The sequence below is a fragment of the Podarcis muralis genome, chromosome 10 (assembly GCF_964188315.1).
Source record: "Podarcis muralis chromosome 10, rPodMur119.hap1.1, whole genome shotgun sequence".
In the NCBI taxonomy this organism is placed as follows: domain Eukaryota; kingdom Metazoa; phylum Chordata; class Lepidosauria; order Squamata; family Lacertidae; genus Podarcis; species Podarcis muralis.
The window spans coordinates 31,132,654-31,151,919 of record NC_135664.1 but is presented as its reverse complement, the minus strand read 5'-3'; the positions used below and the strand labels follow the sequence as shown (position 1 = coordinate 31,151,919).

The 19,266-nt window shown below is 43.1% G+C and overlaps 1 protein-coding gene across 4 annotated transcripts in view; it reads right to left on the bottom strand.

Annotated features, from left to right (window-relative positions):
- The window catches only part of TBC1D30 (TBC1 domain family member 30), a 43,691-nt gene that overhangs the window by 6,204 nt on the left and 18,221 nt on the right, over positions 1-19,266 (bottom strand). For all 4 annotated transcript variants that reach the window (XM_028746025.2, XM_028746024.2, XM_028746026.2 and 1 more), the window contains 8 exons: positions 19,022-19,087; positions 17,760-17,885; positions 14,979-15,164; positions 14,044-14,212; positions 12,399-12,567; positions 5,932-6,037; positions 1,664-1,770; positions 1,349-1,488 (listed from right to left, as the gene is read on the bottom strand). In XM_028746025.2, the coding sequence (XP_028601858.2) occupies positions 1,349-1,488; positions 1,664-1,770; positions 5,932-6,037; positions 12,399-12,567; positions 14,044-14,212; positions 14,979-15,164; positions 17,760-17,885; positions 19,022-19,087 (1,069 nt within the window). The remainder of the gene's footprint in view (positions 1-1,348; positions 1,489-1,663; positions 1,771-5,931; positions 6,038-12,398; positions 12,568-14,043; positions 14,213-14,978; positions 15,165-17,759; positions 17,886-19,021; positions 19,088-19,266) is intronic.

The window sequence follows — 19,266 nt, the reverse complement described above, 5'->3', positions numbered from 1 at the left end:
CATGAGAAATACATCAGAATGTATTACATAATGGCAACCCCACCATCCTTAAATCGGGGGAGGAAAAACTGTATCCCTCCAGATGCTGTTTGGACTATAAGCTCTCATTATCCCCTAACCACTGGCAATGCTGGTTGGGGATGAGGGTAGCCGCAATCCAAAAATCACCTGGAGGGCACAGGTTCCCCATCCCTGCCTTACATGAGCAGAGGATTTCAATAACCTGGCATTGTCTGTACTTGCATTTAAAAGGCTGGCAAATTTAAAATCTCAAAAGATCAGCAGTAGTCAACATGAAACTGTTACCGGCCTGTACTTAAACCCTCAGGAACTCTCAACAAAAAAATTACCATATATTCATCTTGATGTGACTTTGAATATTACATAGCAACGCTGTTCTCAAAAGTACACAGCAAGCCATAATGGGGGTGGGGAACGGAACATAGTTAAGGAAGGGATACACTGCTCCTCTCTAATTGCTCAGTTGTGGGCCCAGTCACATTATATCTGAGATAAAATGCCATTCTATCGTACAGTCAAACCTCAATTGTCGAACATAATCTGTTCCAGAAGCCCATTTGGCTTCTGAAACTTTCAACAACTGAATCACGGCTTCTGGTTGGTTGCAAGAGCTTCCTGCACTTGCAGGAAGCCGCGCCGGACGTTCGGCTTCTGAAAAATGTTCGAAAACCGGAGCATTTACTTGTGGGTTTTTGGTGTTCGGGGGCCGAACTGTTCGGAAATGGAGCCGTTCGGGAGCCGAGGTTTGATTGTACAGTGGTACCTCGGGTTAAGTACTTAATTTGTTCCGGAGGTCCGTACTTAACCTGAAACTGTTCTTAACCTGAAACACCACTTTAGCTAATGGAGTCTCCTGCTGCTGCCGTGCCGCCGGAGCATGATTTCTGTTCTCATCCTGAAGCAAAGTTCTTAACCTGAAGCACTATTTCTGGGTTAGCGGAGTCTGTAACCTGAAGCGTATGTAACCCGAGGTACCACTGTACTGCCATCAGCACCAAAGAGGCAGCTATATTTTACCTATGAAGCACTTCCTATGAAACAGCCTAATGTGACTCAACGATTTAAAAAATCAGTAATAAAAACATATGTAAAAACCATTTTAAATCCAATACAGATAAAGATGGAATGAGCCATATTAATCAAATGCTCCTATACCCACCTCTCAAAGCCCACGGAATGGCATGGTTTGTCCCTTCAAGCATTTGATTAAGGGCTGATGCCCAGGGATGGTAATCTGCCGGCCTCTAAACTACATAGCAGAACTGCAAGATAAACCCATGGGGGAAAGAGGCTCCTATGGTGATGCTGTAATGTTTACATTCTTTACCTTTGAATTGCTTTTGATACTTCTGTAGTTCTGGGGCTAGAAACCCACTGAATGGCCCAAGGCAACCAATGACATTAGCTATGGAATCTTCATCATCAAGGTCGTTCTCCTCATCACTGTCTCTAATTTTTCCCAGCCATCTGCAAAAGGAAAGCACACAGACACATTGCTGACCTGGACGTGCAAATGTATCTATAATAAACTGAACAGTTCACCAGGCTCAAGATACATAATCCTCTACATTTGTCCCTTTTATATACAGATCTTGCCTGGATTACAATATATGGTACTGGCAAGAGGTGAGGACAGACTTACCCTGAAGCTGATTTCACTGAGGCAGGAAAAGGAGTAATGTTGTATGTATATTTCTCCCGTAATTCTGCTAGTTGTGGGAAAGGGAACTGGGCCATAGAATAAACAGTCTAGGGGGCAAAAAGAAAGAGACAAGCTTTTAAAATCGGTGCCTTTTCTTTTAAACTTTCAAAGCGCCTGTACATAACTCAAATAAAGGATGGCTGCAGGATTAGTCAATATATTTCCTCATGTACTGAAACGAAAGGTGAAAGGTTTGTTTTTTTGTGATGGAACATACCGTATTTTTTGCTATATAAGACTCACTTTTTCCCTCCTAAAAAGTAAGGGGAAATGTGTGTGCGTCTTATGGCACAAATACAGACTGTGCAGCTATCCCAGAAGCCAGAACAGCAAGAAGGATCGCTGCGCAGTGATTCCTCTTGCTCTTCTGGCTTCTGAGATTCAGAATATTATTTTTTCTTGTTTTCCTCCTCCAAAAACTAGGCGCGTCTTATGGTCTGGTGCATCTTGTAGAGCAAAAAATACGGTACATTTCCTTCAGGAAAGAAGACGACTGTCTCGCTGGAAATGTTAAGAGAACTGTTTGAATCAGGCAGAAAAGATAACAAGGACATACATGCATGCAAAACTCGCGCAAACGCAAGCATTCTCTGCATTCTAAGGCATTTGTTTTCAAGGCAGTGTGTGCAAATTTAAACCATCTCTGCTGCAAGTGTGGTTGATCTATGGTCCTGCGGATGTTGCCAAACTGCAACTTCTGTCCTCTCTGCACCCACTCCAAACAGAAATTATGAACTAACAGATGTTGGAAGAATTCTTTATTGCTACCGTGACACAAAAGCAAGAAAGTGAACAAAGGGTGGAAATAATCACAAATGTCTGCTTTGCCAAAAAAGAAGTGCTGCCATATGCACTCTCTGGGAGCGTTAGCACAGGGCAAAAGTCTCTCAATTAAGGCGCATTTCTGAATGAATGAATAAAGAATGAGTGAGTATGCTTGGCCTGTACTTAATACACAAAAGCTACCATAGTCAAAACAAAAAAAATTCCTTCCAGTAGCACCTTAAAGACCAACTAAGTTAGTTCTTGGTATGAGCTTTCGTGTGCATGCACACTTCTTCAGATACGATCATACACACGAAAGCTCATACCAAGAACTAACTTAGTTGGTCTTTAAGGTGCTACTGGAAGGAATTTTTTTTGTTTTGACTATGGCAGACCAACACGGCTACCTATCTGTAACAAAAGCTACCATAGAAACTGATGCTATACTTCTTGCCTGAAGGTGGTGGTGGGGAAACGGGACACCACATTGCCCTGATGCAGTGCAAGCAATGAAACACTAAGCCCTTCTGGAGATGAGATTCCTTTTGCCTCAGTCAGAAGTGTGCACAAAAACTCCAACAACATAAAACACCTCTTCCGTTTTGCGAGTCCGCACAACACCTGGCAAGCGTGGGAACAGACAAAACTCCACCTAGCCCCCACATCTCTCCCCCCCCCCTATTGGAGTTTGATCACTTTCACCTGCTTTGTTACTATATTCCTACAATCCTATCCTTTGGGAGAAGAGTTGTAGCAGAACCTGAAAATCATTTATACCCTTTATGTCAATAGAAATCTGTTCCATATGAAACCTCTGAATGAAATTGTACCATTATTATTTTTCTGCATGTTGCTAATTTCCAGAGGTTTAGGTTATAAACAGAACTATGCGTTCCTGTCCCCTTCTCTTTTAGCTGCAACAGACTGATATGGCTACTTCTGGGTGGGTGGGGGAACCAATATCCATAGCCCACCAACCTGAACATAACACTACAGCCATATATTGTACCTTCCTTTTTTAAAAAAATCCTCCCCCAAACAGCAAAAAATAGGTGATTTATTAAGCATCTTGGTGGACTATCTTACATGGCCGAAGGCAGGCTTCCTTTAATACTCAATGCTAAAAAGGTAAAGGTACCCCTGCCCGTACGGGCCAGTCTTGACAGACTCTAGGGTTGTGCGCCCATCTCACTTAAGAGGCCAGGGGCCAGCGCTGTCTGGAGACACTTCCGGGTCACGTGGCCAGCGTGACAAAGCTGCATCTGGCGAGCCAGCACAGCACACGGAAACGGCGTTTACCTTCCCGCCAGTAAGCGGTCCCTATTTATCTACTTGCACCCGGGGGTGCTTTCGAACTGCTAGGTTGGCAGGCGCTGGGACCGAGCAACGGGAGCGCACCCCGCGGCGGGGATTCGAACCGCCGACCTTTCAATCTGCAAGCCCTAGGCACTGAGGCTTTTACCCACAGCGCCACCCGCGTCCCATATACTCAATGCTATCTGCCTATTATTGTTACATTTCTTTTTAAAAAAAATATTAAAGATTTTCTTGTTTTACAGAAGTAAGTGTAATGTCTCTCATTTTTTTCCATGGAACATTTTTACAAATCTGTTTCATTTGTTGAGACATTAGGGGGAGGGAAAAAAAAGAAGGGGTGGAGGGAGGGAAGATGGGTGGGGTCGGGGTCGGGTGGCGATGTTTCTGTTATGCTTAATGTATGTAGGGTTTGGTGTCAGCGTTGCTTGTGCTGTTCACTTGTGTTCCTTTGGTGGTGAGAGAGGTTGGGGTTGGCCCAGGGTGTGGTTGTTTGTTTGTGATTGGCTGTGGTGATCTTTGTTGTCGTGTGTGAGTGGGGTGGGTGGGTGTTTTGGATCAGGTTAGCCATATTGATTTGTATGCTGTTGGTGGATTATTGTCCTTGTCTTGTTGGGCTGTGTATGTGATAAAGGGGAGCCATACCAGGGTAAAGGCGTCTTCTTCTGTTTGTCCCCGTGTCAGTTTCAGTTTATTGGTTAATTTTTCTAGTAGGGCTGTTTCCCATACTATTTCGTACCATTGGTCCATGCTTACTCCTTATTGTTATATTTCTATCCCATCTTTCTTCCAAGGAGCTTAAGGTAGTACCCATGGCTCTCCTTCTCTCCATCTGTATCCTCAGAACAACCTTGTGAAGTAGGCTGAGAGAGTGAAACTGGCCCAAGGTCACCCACTGGAGCTTTATGGCTGAGTAGGGATTGAAACCATGGTCTCTTGGGTTCAATTCCAGCACTCTGACCACTATACCACAATGACTCATACCTTTGTAAACCCGGAACCTCTCTGAGCTGGAACAGCTTTATTATGACAAATGCAGTTCAACTAAGTTTTTCACAGAGCAGAGCCCTTGAAATCAGTGAACATGGATGACAAAAGCTCAATAATTTCAACAGGTCTGCCATGAGTAAAACTTAGTTGAATATTGCCCCATATCTTGAATTCGCACATCAAACCAATCACTGAAATGCAATTTATAAGAGAGAAGGAAGCAGTTTGATACTGACATTCATTGCACTCTTCTCAGTATTGTACAAACCTATTTCGAGAGCTATGTGGGCAGCCACCGCTTTGTATTTTAAAAGTACAGCACATTTGCATTATTCATAAGGTTCCTTCCCTGTCTTTAAAGTTCTTGCCAAAGTTGGATGAAAAGCGAACTGTACAAGGTTGACTTGTTATTAACAGTAATAGAACACTCTGCTTCAATTAGATTTCAGAGAACACTTTATAATTTTTGAACTGTTTTTTTCTTCCTTTTCTGAACACAGAAACCCAGTAAGCTGCCTTATACAGGGTCAGACCTTCTAGCTCATACTATATTTGCTTACTGGCAGCAGCTCTATAAAGGAGTCTTTCTCAATCCTAACAGAAGATGCCAGGGGCTGAATATGAAAACCTTTGCATGCAGGGAAGATATTCTACCACTGAGCTACAGCGTCCCTTTCGGATATTTTTAATACCTTGAAAAAACGTGAGCTTTGTCCAACCAGAGCAAGATTATTCCACCCTAAAGATAAAGGTAAAGGGACCCCTGACCATTAGGTCCAGTCGTGACCGACTCTAGGATTGCGGCGCTCATCTCGCTTTATTGGCTGAGGGAGCCGGCGTACAGCTTCCGGGTCACGTGGCCAGCATGACTAAGCCGCTTCTGGCGAACCTGAGCACAGAAACGCTATTTACCTTCTCGCCGCAGCGGTACCTATTTATCTACTTGCACTTTGATGTGCTTTCGAACTGCTAGGTTGGCAGGAGCAGGGACCGAGAAATGGGAGCTCACCCCATCGCGGGGATTTGAACCACCGACCTTCTGATCAGCAAGTCCTAGGCTCTGCGGTTTAACCCACAGCACCACTCACGTCCCTTTATTCCACCCTAGTTTCACCTTAATGTAGTTCATACTTACTAACCTGCATGAGTTCATTGCTATCAATCAGGTCACCTTCCAGCATCTCTTGGGTTAACTTTCCCATGGTGCCATAGAATTCATCCGCAGTTTCACAACAATCTATCTGCCTGCATCGCAACACAAACATTTCCATTATCTAAACAACATGTTATATTTCTGAGTAAATATAGAGTGCGTAATCAGTTATTTGGAGAGAGGGGGACACACATAAACAGCTATAAACAGCTTAACACTAGTGATATTAGTAGACAGATATCCACAAATAGCTCTAATTAGAGAACAGGCTATTAATCTGTGTTTCAGCATCATGCAAACATAAAAAGTGAAAATACAACACTATTTCTTTGTCACACTTGAAAGTATCCCAGTGTTCAGGGGAACGAGTCGTCCAACGAAGCACCCTATTTGGGTGATTTACTCTGTGGCGATTATTTATTTACATTATTTCTTACGCCACTTTCCTCAAAGCAGCTCAAAATCATAAAAAACAGAACACTTATAAAATTTGAACTAATACGGTAAGAAGAAAAAAAGAAGATTCTAATTCAGTAATGCAACTGAAAGTGATTCAAACCATTTTGTAGTTTAGAAAGGGAGCAATCGCTCTTTAAAAGCCAGCCATCTACGATGAAGTATGATCACACTGAGTAACTATGCTGGGAGTAGGAAGCAATTTCAGCACACAGAGCGAAGGGAAAGGAGAGGGAAGCGTTACCAAATGTTTGATAGGACTTCAACCTTAAGTGTAGGAAGGAAAGGACTAGTCCTGTTTCCGTTCAGTTATTTCCTTATTGCAGTGTCTATGCAACTTGTCAGTGTTTTGTGAAATTTTGTTTAATCTCTACATCAGCAAGGGAACCATCTGTTATTAAGTAGCAGGCCAGTAAATGGGTCCCAAAAACATTCCTGGGAAATTTCCAAAGGAAAGGGTAGTAACCGTACCATTTAAAGGAGAGGCTAGACTGTTGTCTCTACACATGTACATCCTAGATAAAATTTAGATAGAACGCTTTAGAGACATAGTTGTTTAATATTTGCACAGTTCCAGTTTGATGAGAGCTGCTTTTGAAGCTTTCCTGCCCTTCTTTAGACTTCCACAGAGGAATGATTATTTCCCCCCTTCAATGTGGTGTTTTCTTAGTAAGCATGTGATTGATCTGTAGACAGTTGAACTCTTTAGGGTGCTCTTGAGAGGTCAAAGAAAGGACAACAAGATAGTGATTCAAGGCAACAGTCCATGTGCCTCAAAGGAATGAAAATGATCGTGACTTAGAATTCATGCAGCATCTTCTATTTCAGATTGCCAGTTTAACTCTGAAAACTGCAATCTCACCATGAGCTTCTGAAGATAAGCAACAGCAGACCCTGACAAAGATCTATTTGAAATAAATATCAGGTTGGCTTTGATCATCATAATTTATCTTTGTGTCCTTGTATTAGAGGAGGACCCGAGGTGGATGTAACCTTTCCACCTGAGCACTCAGTTCTAAACCTGAGTATTTTCTAGAAGCAACGCAAAACTATTTCAGTAGCCAAAGATATTCAAGTATAAAAACATAGACAACGGTTCAATAGTCTGGTCCTATGTTTTCAATATACTGTTACCTCCCTGGGTTACAAACTAAATAATATCTATATAAACGGAAACAAGAGACTCTGAACTGCAGGATGCTGCAAAAGAAACTGTGGCACCATCAGATCAACATCATATTTCATATACCCTTAAGAAGTAAATGGTGGTGGTGCACCTGTTGTGATCCACCTGGAATCAAGCTGTGACCTACTTTGTTGTTGTTGTTTAGTCATTTGGTCGTGTCCGACTCTTCGTGATCCCATGGACCAGAGCACGCCAGGCACTTCTGCCTTCCATTGCCTCCCGCAGTTTAGTCAAACTCATGCTGGTAGCTTCAAGAACACTATCCAACCATCTCGTCCTCTGTCATCCCCTTCTCCTTGTGCCCTCCATCTTTCCCAACATCAGGGTCTTTTCCAGGGAGCCTTCTCTTCTCATGAGGTGGCCAAAATATTGGAGTCTCAGCTTCAGGATCTGTCCTTCCAGTGAGCACTCAGGGCTGATTTCCTTAAGAATGGATAGGTTTGATCTTCTTGCAGTCCATGGGACTCTCAAGAGTCTCCTCCAGCACCATAATTCAAAAGCATCAATTCTTCGGCGATCAGCCTTCTTTATGGTCCAGCTCTCTTCCATACATCACTACTGGGAAAACCATAGCTTTAACTATACGGACCTTTGTTGGCAAGGTGATGTCTCTGCTTTTTAAGATGCTGTCTAGGTTTGTCATTGCTTTTCTCACAAGAAGCAGGCGTCTTTTAATTTCGTGGCTGCTGTCACCATCTGCAGTGATCATAGAATCATAGAATCATAGAATCACAGAGTTGGAAGAGACCACAAGGGCCATCGAGTCCAACCCCCTGCCAAGCAGGAAACACCATCAGAGCACTCCTGACATATGGTTGTCAAGCCTCTGCTTAAAGACCTCCAAAGAAGGAGACTCCACCACACTCCTTGGCAGCCAATTCCACTGTCGAACAGCTCTTACTGTCAGGAAGTTCTTCCTAATGTTTAGGTGGAATCTTCTTTCTTGTAGTTTGGATCCATTGCTCCGTGTCCGCTTCTCTGGAGCAGCAGAAAACAGCCTTTCTCCCTCCTCTATGTGACATCCTTTTATATATTTGAACATGGCTATCATATCACCCCTTAACCTCCTCTTCTCCAGGCTAAACATGCCCAGCTCCCTTAGCCGTTCCTCATAAGGCATCATTTCCAGGCCTTTGGCCATTTTGGTTGCCCTCCTCTGGACACGTTCCAGTTTGTCAGTGTCCTTCTTGAACTGTGGTGCCCAGAACTGGACACAGTACTCCAGGTGAGGTCTGACCAGAGCAGAATACAGTGGCACTATTACTTCCCTTGATCTAGATGCTATACTCCTATTGATGAGGCCCAGATCATTGATCATGGAGCCCAAGAAAGTAAAATCTCTCACTGCCTCCATTTCTTCCCCTTCTATCTGCCAGGAGGTGATGGGCCCAGTGGCCATGATGTTGAGCTTCAGACCATATTTTGCGTTCTCCTCTTTCACCCTCATTAAAAGGTTATTTAATTCCTCCTCACTTTCTGCCATCAATGTTGTGTCATCTGCATATCTGAGGTTGTTGATTTTTTCCCCTGGCAATCTTAATTCCGGCTAGGGATTCATCCAGAGTGGGTTGCAATTCAGCGGTTAAAGACCAGTGCTCTAGAATATCTGAAAGAACTTATATGGTCTTGAAACTATTTGCCTTTCAGTTTTCTGCAAATATGAAGTGCCTGAAACACCAACACCAGAGTGCAGGAAATGAATTATCCATTATTCTGCCTTATATTCTGGGAACCAGAGCATTGGGCTTGTTGCTGAGAAATATAGGTTCATACCTCCACTCAGTTATGGAAGTCATTGGGGGCTCTGAACAAATATCTCTCTCAATTAGCTACCACTGAGAGTTGCTTTCAGGCTAGAAGATGGAAGTAGGGAAAGGTAGAAATGCATTAAATATGAGAAGATAATGGTAATGCCTAACAGAGGTACCATTTGTGGATACCTCACTGCAGCTATACTGCACTGCTCAGTGTTTATTCTTGGGTCTTAACAATATATGTCAAGCTGGAGAAGTAGCCTTTGGCTTGGATTCTGAGTTGCCCATCCTTGAAAAGGGCTCCTTCCTTGTATAGAAGGAAGTCTAATCCAGCAGAGGTTCCAACAACTGTAAGGAGAAGTCAGAGAGCAATGTTCACAGCTTTCCCCTTCCTTCTACAGCCCTCCACAAACCTCCCACACCGTTCTTGATCCTTTCAGAGCAGACTTTCAGGGGTGAACTGGGAAATCACCAAGAACTGCCTACCCTACCCTAGCAACAGGAACATCTCATGAGCAAATTCTGCTCATGGGACATAAAATAAAAATCTAATTGTTCTTCGAAAGACGAAGTCAAACGAAAACTGTTTGCCTATTATGGAAAAATTTTAAATCATGATTGGTGTTAATTGCATTTAGAAAGTAGCACTTAATTAGTTTTTTGTCTTATTTCAGGGACAGCTTTTGCATCTAAACTGGCTCTTCAGGAAAGCAAAATATGTGGGCATCAGAAGAGGAGATCAGAAGCAATAATGCAATCCAGCAAAACATTTTCCAGCTGAACTAGCAGGCTTCTGCTTGCAATTGCCCTTGAAGTCAATGACAAAAACTTGTTCACAAAAGGACTGGGTCTTTTTGTTTTGAATGTAACTAACTGGGAAAAGAAATGAGTTGTTCCAAGTATTATTATTATTATTTAAAGCATAAATCTGAATTTATGTGTCTTAGTACTTTGTTTCAGAAAGCTTTTACAAGTACTTCACAAGAGATGGAAATGATTCCTAAAGCCCTTGCTATTAGCTTTTTTAATCAACTGTTCTTGACAGCCACTAGAATATTTGTTAGAACTTGTCCCAAAATAAACACACTTCTTTTTAAAAAAATAATCCTTTGAATATAATTAGTTTATTCAATTACCAGGGTGTTTCTTAGACTTTCATTAAGGGCTGCAAACACTCTGGGTGGAATTCAATTAACTCCCTTGTATTCAACAAAAGGGCTTTTGATCCAGCAGACACCTCTGCTAATGGAAGAGGAGGGGAAGGAACTGTTGCTGATTCCCCCTTGCCTCTTCTGAAGGGTCCCTCAAATCTCTGGGGCTGATTTTGGGGAGGAGGACACCAAGAGTTGCATTTGAGGGAGGGGAACCTGGCAAATAGTGAGCACCCCTCCTCTTCAGTTAGAGGGCGCCTCTCCTGGACAAAAAGCCTGTGTAAATTTTGTGGGTTGGATCGCGGCCGCCTTTTGTGGACAGGAATCCTCCCTCTATGCAAGGCTTCTGATTCAACAGAAGGCTCGCTCCCACCCCGCCAAACAGTGTCGGAAGTAGTGCTGGTTGCAACTAGCAAAGATACCTCTCCACTGGCTGCAGCAAAGTCTGGATCCAACCCCATAATATTCCCATTAAAGGTAAAGGTACCCCTGACCATTAGGTCCAGTCACAGACGACTCGGGGGTTGCACGCTCATCTCACTTTACTGGCCGAGGGAGCCGGTGTTTGTCCGCAGAGAGTTTTTCCAGGTCATGTGGCCAGCATGACTAAGCCGCTTCTGGCGAACCAGAGCAGCGCACGGAAACGCCATTTACCTTCCCACCGGAATGGTACCTATTTATCTACTTGCACTTGACGTGCTTTCAAACTGCTAGGTGAGCAGGAGCAGGGACCGAGCAACGGGAGCTCACCCCGTTGCGGGGATTCGAACCGCCAACCTTCTGATCGGCAAGCCCTAGGCTCTGTGGTTTAGACCACAGCGCCACCTGCGTCCCTTCGATATTCGCATTAGCAAAAACAAAAACAAAAAAACAACAACCATGGAAGCCATGATAGCTGTCCCAGACACCGTCACAGTATATAAACCGTTGCATTAATCTTGTACATAACACCGTATTGGCCTGAATATAAAACACACCCGCAAATAAGCCACAGCTTTAAAATTGAAGTGGTGAAAAGAAAAGAAAAAGAAAATAACTGGGCTGCTTCCTAGGCTGGCCTTCCCCCCTTCCCCCTTCCTTAGGCAGTTCAGGGGAGGCAGAAGCAGTGGGCGGGCTGCGGGCCGTCGCCCCACACTCTGTGCTGCTCTCTGGGAGGGGGGAGAGCCCGCCGCTTTGCTGACGGCCTCTCCCCCTTTCCCCCGATGGAGGTTTGGGAGCGGCGGACGGGTTGTGTGCCATCGCCCCACGCTCCTGTCTGCTCTCTGGGGGGCGGGGGGGAGCCGTGCCATGTAAGGTCACAAATATAAGCCACACTTATATTCTGCATAGGCGGAATTTGGAAAAAAAGTGCTGCTTATATTTGGGCCGATATGGTGAATGTAATGTTGTACATGATCCAGTTACAGTTGTACCTTGGCTCCCGAACAAATTGGCTCCCAAACAATCAAAACCCGGAAGTGAGCGTTCTGGTTTTCGAACGATTTTCGGAAGCCGATCTTCCGGCGCTTCTTCCGCAGCTACCGATTGGCTGCAGGACACTCCTGCATCCAATCGGAAGCAGCGCCTTGATTTTCTAACGGTTCCGGGAGTTGAACATACTCCCAGAATGCATTCTGTTCAAGAACCAAGGTATGACTGTATATGAATCACTAAGGAGGGCGATTCAACCTCTGGGATATGTTTTAGGAGCAATGTCAGCTGCTGCCTCACCACCACCAACCCACAACTGAACTGTATGTAACATAGTTGGATCGCAAAGCACACTATATGGGTCAACTAAGATGGAGAAGGAAAAAAGAATGGGCATCATTGTCAGAACTTCAATACCATTTCATATAGTACTTCCAACCCTCCAAACAACTATTCAGTATCATTTCCTTTAGGCGTAGGCTGAAAGTATACTTACTCTCCCAGCTTTGCCCAAATAGCCAGCGCTACTCTCAGTATAATTTCCGACCCTTCGAAGAACACAGAATCCCAGATTTTTAGAACTGTATGGTTAGGAAGGCATGTAGCAAACAGGGTCAGGAACCACTGCATAGTGAAGACGTTCGTGAGTGGGGGTTCGTAACCGCCTGAAACAGAAAAAAACAGAACAGATCCACAGCTATTCCCTGAAAGTGTTTATCTTAACACAACCCGTAAGGAAGAAAAATACAGAACTGCAGTAACAACAAATGATTCCATTCCATTCATTTTTAGATCCAAGGAAGCCAAACACAATTGATAATATGCTAGTAACATTCCTCTATGGAATAGCATTGCTCAGCTTTTACTAATGTCGGAATCTGGTAGGATTTTTACCCCCAAGCCTTCTGAATTGGTATCATAAACTGAACGGCGGTGTGGGAGGTGATTGGATCAGGAGTGTAACAATAAACTCTGTTACACTTGCATTTCTACTTCCATCAACCCATCTCTTCCTCTCTTTTACATAAAAAGAACCCTGCTTCATCGGGCCAAAGTCCAGCATCCTATTCTCACAGTGGCCAACGAAATGCTTATGGGAAGCCTGCAAGCAATGCCTGAATACAACAAGTAAGTGGGATTAGGTATCAGTATTTGCATGTCAAACTCGGTAGTATCCCAATTTTAAATGGAATGTTTTGTCCAATTGTCCAGCACTCTCTTAGGGTCTTTTAACTCTGCAGCGATGATCAATTATTTATTGAACTTTCTTATGCTGCTTTTCAAGACAAGAAGTCTTTCTGAAGCACTTCAGCCATAATTTAGCATTTAAGAAAAAATGCAGGAGATACCTTAAAAATGTAAATTAACACAGCAGCAAAGAACAGATTAGGGACGCGGGTGGCGCTGTGGGTAAAACCTCAGTGCCTAGGGCCTCTTGAGTGAGATGAGCGCACAACCCTAGAGTCTGGCAAGACTGGCCCGTATGGGCAGGGGTACCTTTACCTTTTTTAAAGAACAGATTCTCACTCAAACCAGTAACCCCAATTATTAATATTTTCACTATGATCATGTTTGCTATTTTTAAAAAAATCTGATACAAAAAAATATATGTGAGGGCCCTGTGATAATCATCTGAGGTCCTTCGTCCACGAGAGACCCAGAGCATAGCAGCACAAGAAAGGGCCTTTTCTGTGGTGGCTCCCCACATGTAAAATGCTATCTTTGGGGAGGCTCCCCTGGCACCTTCATTACATATCACTAGGCGCCAGGCAAAAACTTCTCTCTTTAACCAGACTTTTGGCTGATTAACATTCTACGTCATTTTAAATGTGTTTGTCCAGGGAACGTTATTGGTTTTCTTTTGTTTTGTTCTTGTTTTCATTATGTATTTTGTGTTCCCGTTATGTATTTTTATGTTGTGGACCACCTTCAGATAAAGGACGGGTGTACAAATTTAATAAATAATAAAAATAATTAGTTTCACCTCAAACATTTATTAAGTTTTAAACAGGCTAATATATATTTTTAGCCTCGTGATCAGATGCGGTCTAAAAGCTCCCAGGGCAAAGAAATGTTATAGGAGCAAAGAAACAGAAAACTAACAAAGAAAACAATTGGAAGGCATCTGTGCAGGCATCTACCTCCACTTTCCCTGTTGGCAGCTCTTTGAAGAGTATCCAAATGCTGAGACAGTTCAGGAAGTTTCATTCTCAGGAGGTCTCGGAACACGGCCATGTCGACAGATAGCGCTCGGAGGTTATTGACAAAATAGCTGTCAGGCAGCACTTTATCAATTAAGTAAATCATAATCTGAAAACAAAGCAGAAAAGGCTAGCAGCTAGTAAGGGTCCTGCGGAATCACTGTGGTTGAATACAAATTATTTCCATGCAATTCTCTATCTACTTGTATTCAAGGTAAAGGTAAAGGGAAGCAGGTGGTGCTGTGGTCTAAACCAGCGGTTCTCAACCTGTGGGTCCCCAGATGTTGTTGGACTACAACTCCCATCATCCCTGAGCTCTGGCCTTTCTAGCTAGGGGTGATGGGAGTTGTAGTTCAACCACATCTGGGGATCCACAGGTTGAGGAAGGCTGGTCTAAACCACTGAGCCTCTTGAGCTTGCCGATCAGAAGGTCAGTGGTTCGAATCCCCGTGACGGGGTGAGCTCCCGTTGCTCAGTCCCAGCTCCTGCCAACCTAGCAGTTCAAAAGCACGCCCAAAAGTGCAAGTAGATAAATAGGTACCGCTGTAGCAGGAAGGTAAACAGCGTTTCTGTGCGCTCTGGTTTCCGTCACGGTATTCCATTGCGCCAGAAGTGGTTTAGGCATGCTGGCCACATGACCCGGAAAACTGTCTGTGGACAAATGCCGGCTCCCTCAGCCTGAAAGTGAGATGTGCGCCGCAACCCCATTGTCGCCTTTGACTGGACTTAACTCAAAAACCCCTGAATTCCTGTGTAAAAAACACACACACACCCTGCTTCGGGGGACTTCATCCCCACTGCCGAACTATTCTGATAAAAAAAAAATTCAAAATATGGGTAAAAACAACAACACCTTGCTCAGTAGCGTTACTCACTTTTAAAGCATCTCCCTCGTTGCCTTCCATTACTTCAAGAATGAGGGCTGCCAGAATGTTAAAGCCTTGACAATATCCTACAGATTTGTTCCACCTGGCGTAAGCCAGTAAAACACGTTTTAATACCACTCTGTCTTGCTCTGCCTCCTGGCCACAGTAAGAACTGCATCCAGTTCGATGAAGATCCTAAAGAAAGCGGGGGGGAAACAGGGAATAAGGTCTCAGCAGAAGCTCCCTTTAGGGCTTTTACATTGTTAAATTCAAGCACACACTCTAACGTCAGCCTTGTTTTTATTTCCTGAATTAAATTGACTTTGCACGATGGAACGGAATCTGCAAATGTCCAATTCCAATATGAAGTAATTTAGTAGATTCAGTATCCACACCCTTTATCTACTGACACGCTCAAGGAGGCTAACTGAATAAGCAATTACCACCGGTCAATATAAAATAGCAATAAAATAATCATTCTGCAGAAAGTGGATTATTTCTTAAATGGAAAATTAGAAACACCTTTTCTGCTGTCAGCAGTTAATATCATATTGGGCAGAAGCAACAGCAATATAAAGCCTGCTACTTAATCTTTTGTCTTCTAGTTCCCAAGTTAACATGCTGGTATATTGGAATAAATACCATGCTGGGGTGAAGGCAACAGGCAGCAGCATTCTGAAGCTAACATTCGTAACAAAATTTTAAGAAATTAAGACATCCCTGGGACAGAAGGCAATGCGCTTTCTAGCCATATTGAAACAAACACCGAACAGGTGCATTTTATCAGGCAAGCTGTAAATTTTAACATTCAAAGGGAGGTTTCAGATAGCTTGCAAAGTCCCATCTGTCTCTTTAGAAGCATGCCTTTAAATCAAACAAAGGCTTATAAAAGAGCAGAATGAAAATCAGAGTGAAGTGGATGATGTTAAGCGGCAATTCAAAACGTTAAACTACTGCAATTTTAAAAGTTCACTATTTGAAGGAAACGCAGAAAACTCTAATTACGGAATTTGTTTTTTCTAGAACCAGCGGAGAAGTTCCAGTGAGCATGTACAGTGCACTAGTCTCCATGTGCATGAGCACACAAGTTATGTGTTGCATTTAACTAAGTTCTACTCAGTGCAAACCCACTAAAATTAAGTGAGCCACGGCCAATAAATTCAGTGGGTTTACTCGGAGTATGACAAACATTAGATACAACAACCCCACATCTTGAGTAGACACTGCTGCTCTTTCAAAAGCAACATGTAAAATTCTAGAAAAATATGCAGACTTGCACTATATATTTGCATGACCGGAATGACTTCTGCTTAAATAACAGGACTTCCCTGCCATTCTTTTGGTCCTGTGCTCTCTGGGAGAGAACCTCTACAAAAGACATAGGAGGCACAGAGGAGGAAAGGGGGGAATATTCTGTTGTGCCTTAGTGTAAATTCCACCCTATATGCTCATTTTTGTCATTATCGTTTTCCCTTTGCTACACTGTACAGTGGTACCTCGGGTTACATACACTTCAGGTTACAGACGCTTCAGGTTACAGACTTCACTAACCCAGAAATAGTACCTTGGGTTAAGAACTTTGCTTCAGGATGAGAACAGAAATCGTGCTCCGGCGGCACAGCGGCAGCAGGAGGCCCCATTAGCTAAAGTGGTGCTTCAGGTTAAGAACAGTTTCAGGTTAAGAACGGACCTCCGATACGAATTAAGTACTTAACCCGAGGTACCACTGTATTAGGAAGGTATAGGCCAGTAAAGAAACTAAAGTTAAGAAACTGACAGGAATATTATCTGAGAAACCATAAACTTGTTAATGCTTATAAAATAAACTTATTTATTTGGTTCAATTTTAACAACTGTCTGGACTCAGTGTTTTACCCGAGAGTAACGGGTTGGTGGCAGTGGGGAAGCAATCACAGTGGTGGCACAGGGATCAATAGACCGTTAAACATCCAGGGACCCTGTGTGATCGCCACAGTCGTGGATTGTTCACTGTGGTAATTTTTATTTTATTGCATTTAAATCCCACCTTTAGGAGCTCGAGGTGGCATACATTCCTCATTCGATTCCCCCCCCCCAACAACAACAACCCTGTGAGGTAGGTTAGGCTGAGAGGTAGCGACTGACCCTAGGTCACCCAGTAAGCATCATGACCGAGAGGGGATTTCAACCTTGGCCTCTCAGTTCATAGCCTGACGATTTAATCAATACACCACACTGTCTCCTGTAATGTGGAATTCATACCAAGGGCTACCTGATACCCATGAAGCAATTCTACATTTGGATCATGCTGTGGTCAGGGGTCAGGTAGATAATATAAGAAGCTTCCTTGAACAACATCATGGTAGGGAGTGGTTCATACATGATAATAGGCTACTTTGCAAGTGGAAGGTGGCCTTGAAATGTGGAACTGACAAGACTAAGACAAGTATATTTCTAGAAATACACTGGGGGGGGGGGGATAATTTGCCAATGAGCATAATAATTCAAAAAGTAATGCTAATAAAGGAGTATTTTAGGACCAATCTTTATTCTAAGCTTCCGTTTGCCATTTTGGAAGCTTCCATGGTAAACAGAACCTGCTTTTGGAAGTGGTGAAGAGCTCAGTCTTATTATTAAAAGTTTAACAGTTCATTAATCTTCCTAGCTGTTACCAGTTCCCATTGATCTATTTGAACAATGGACAAAGAAATAATTTCCTTGCACGTTGATAATATAAACGTAACTTTCAGAAAAACAAGCAGAGACATATACAGCCATGAACAATAAATTAATTAAAATTGCTTAAAGTACCTTTACAATCTGAATACCCATGGAATCATCGTCAGGATTGCTTCTGTCATTGAAAGTGAAGCGCATTGTTTTATCCCAGTCAATTGCTATGCTCCTTAAGTAATGATCTGCCAAGGTGAGCCAGACCTTAAATAATAAAAAATAATGATTTTATTATTTATACCCCACACCCAAAAGAGATTCCCCACCCCCACAAAATAATTGTGAGTCATCCCTCCTTTGAATAGTTTGTAAATAAGTAAAGCTAATCAACAAGTTCATATCAGTCTGAAGCACTATGCAAACAAGCTTTCAAACAGTAGCATAGCAAGACAGGAGAAGGCTGCCCTGGGCACTGCAGGGGACCGCATGGCGCCACTGGGGGTGGGCATTGGAGGGCGGCATTGGAGCTTCAGGGCGGCACAGGAGTTGGTTGGCGGTACTGGCGATGCAGTTCAGCAACTTTGGGCGTTCTTATATTAAAAAAAGCTCGCCCCAGGCACTGCTTTCAAAGTTATTGGACCAACACCTGAACAGTGAGTGCAATCCTTTTAGTTATTCAAAATCACTGCATCTCTGCAGACTGCATATTATTTCATGGTACCAATTCAAAGGCACAGCTCACCTATATATTGCATAACATACCATGCTCATGCGAGCAATTCTCTCCCACAATGCAGATGTAGGAAGAAGATTGGGAAATTGTGTGTTTTTACGTAGTGCACGCAGCAGAATATACAAAGGTATAGAGTTGGATCCACACTTACTCATGCTAAGAACAGACTCGCTTAAATCAACGGGGCTTAACTTAGTCCTGACTAACTTAAGCTACATTGATTTCAATGGGTATAATCTAAGCATTACTAAGTCTGGCCCTGTTCCATAGGATGTAAAGTTGGGCCAGGAATCGGCTTCACTTGCTGAGCAGCAGCCTGAAGGAGAAGAAGGCAGTGACTCCACTCTTTTTACATGCAGTTATCTCTTCACAAAGCAACTGGCCTAATTCACAGCTGTCAGTCACCAGGAACTGAGATAACTTCACCAGTGCCAAGCTTGAGGCATTAAATCATCTGTCAAAGTTATGAGCGCTGGCACAAAGCTTGGGTTTCTTTTTTTTCTTTTTCTTTTTTGAATTTACACTAGAAACTTCAGATGAATCTGGTCACTAAAGAATACCTCTATGTTCATTCTTAAATCTAGAAGGAACATGTAGATGTTTATCCAATAATGAAAGTTATGCTCATTGAAATTCACACGACACAGAAGGTTAGAGCTTTCCTCACCTTTCTCCTCCACTCCATTGGTATTCCTGTTGGCAGCCTAGCCACCGCTTTGAGAGCATCGTGCCACTAAAAAATAACCACTGTGACAGATTATTCCAGTTCAGAAACATAATTGGGCATGCAACACATTATCAATTTAATATATTTACCATGAACTTAAGTACCAAGTACTTAAATACCCGGTTACCCAATGATCAACATGGAGAGGAAATGATCAACATTAGAAATGATCAACATGGAGAGGA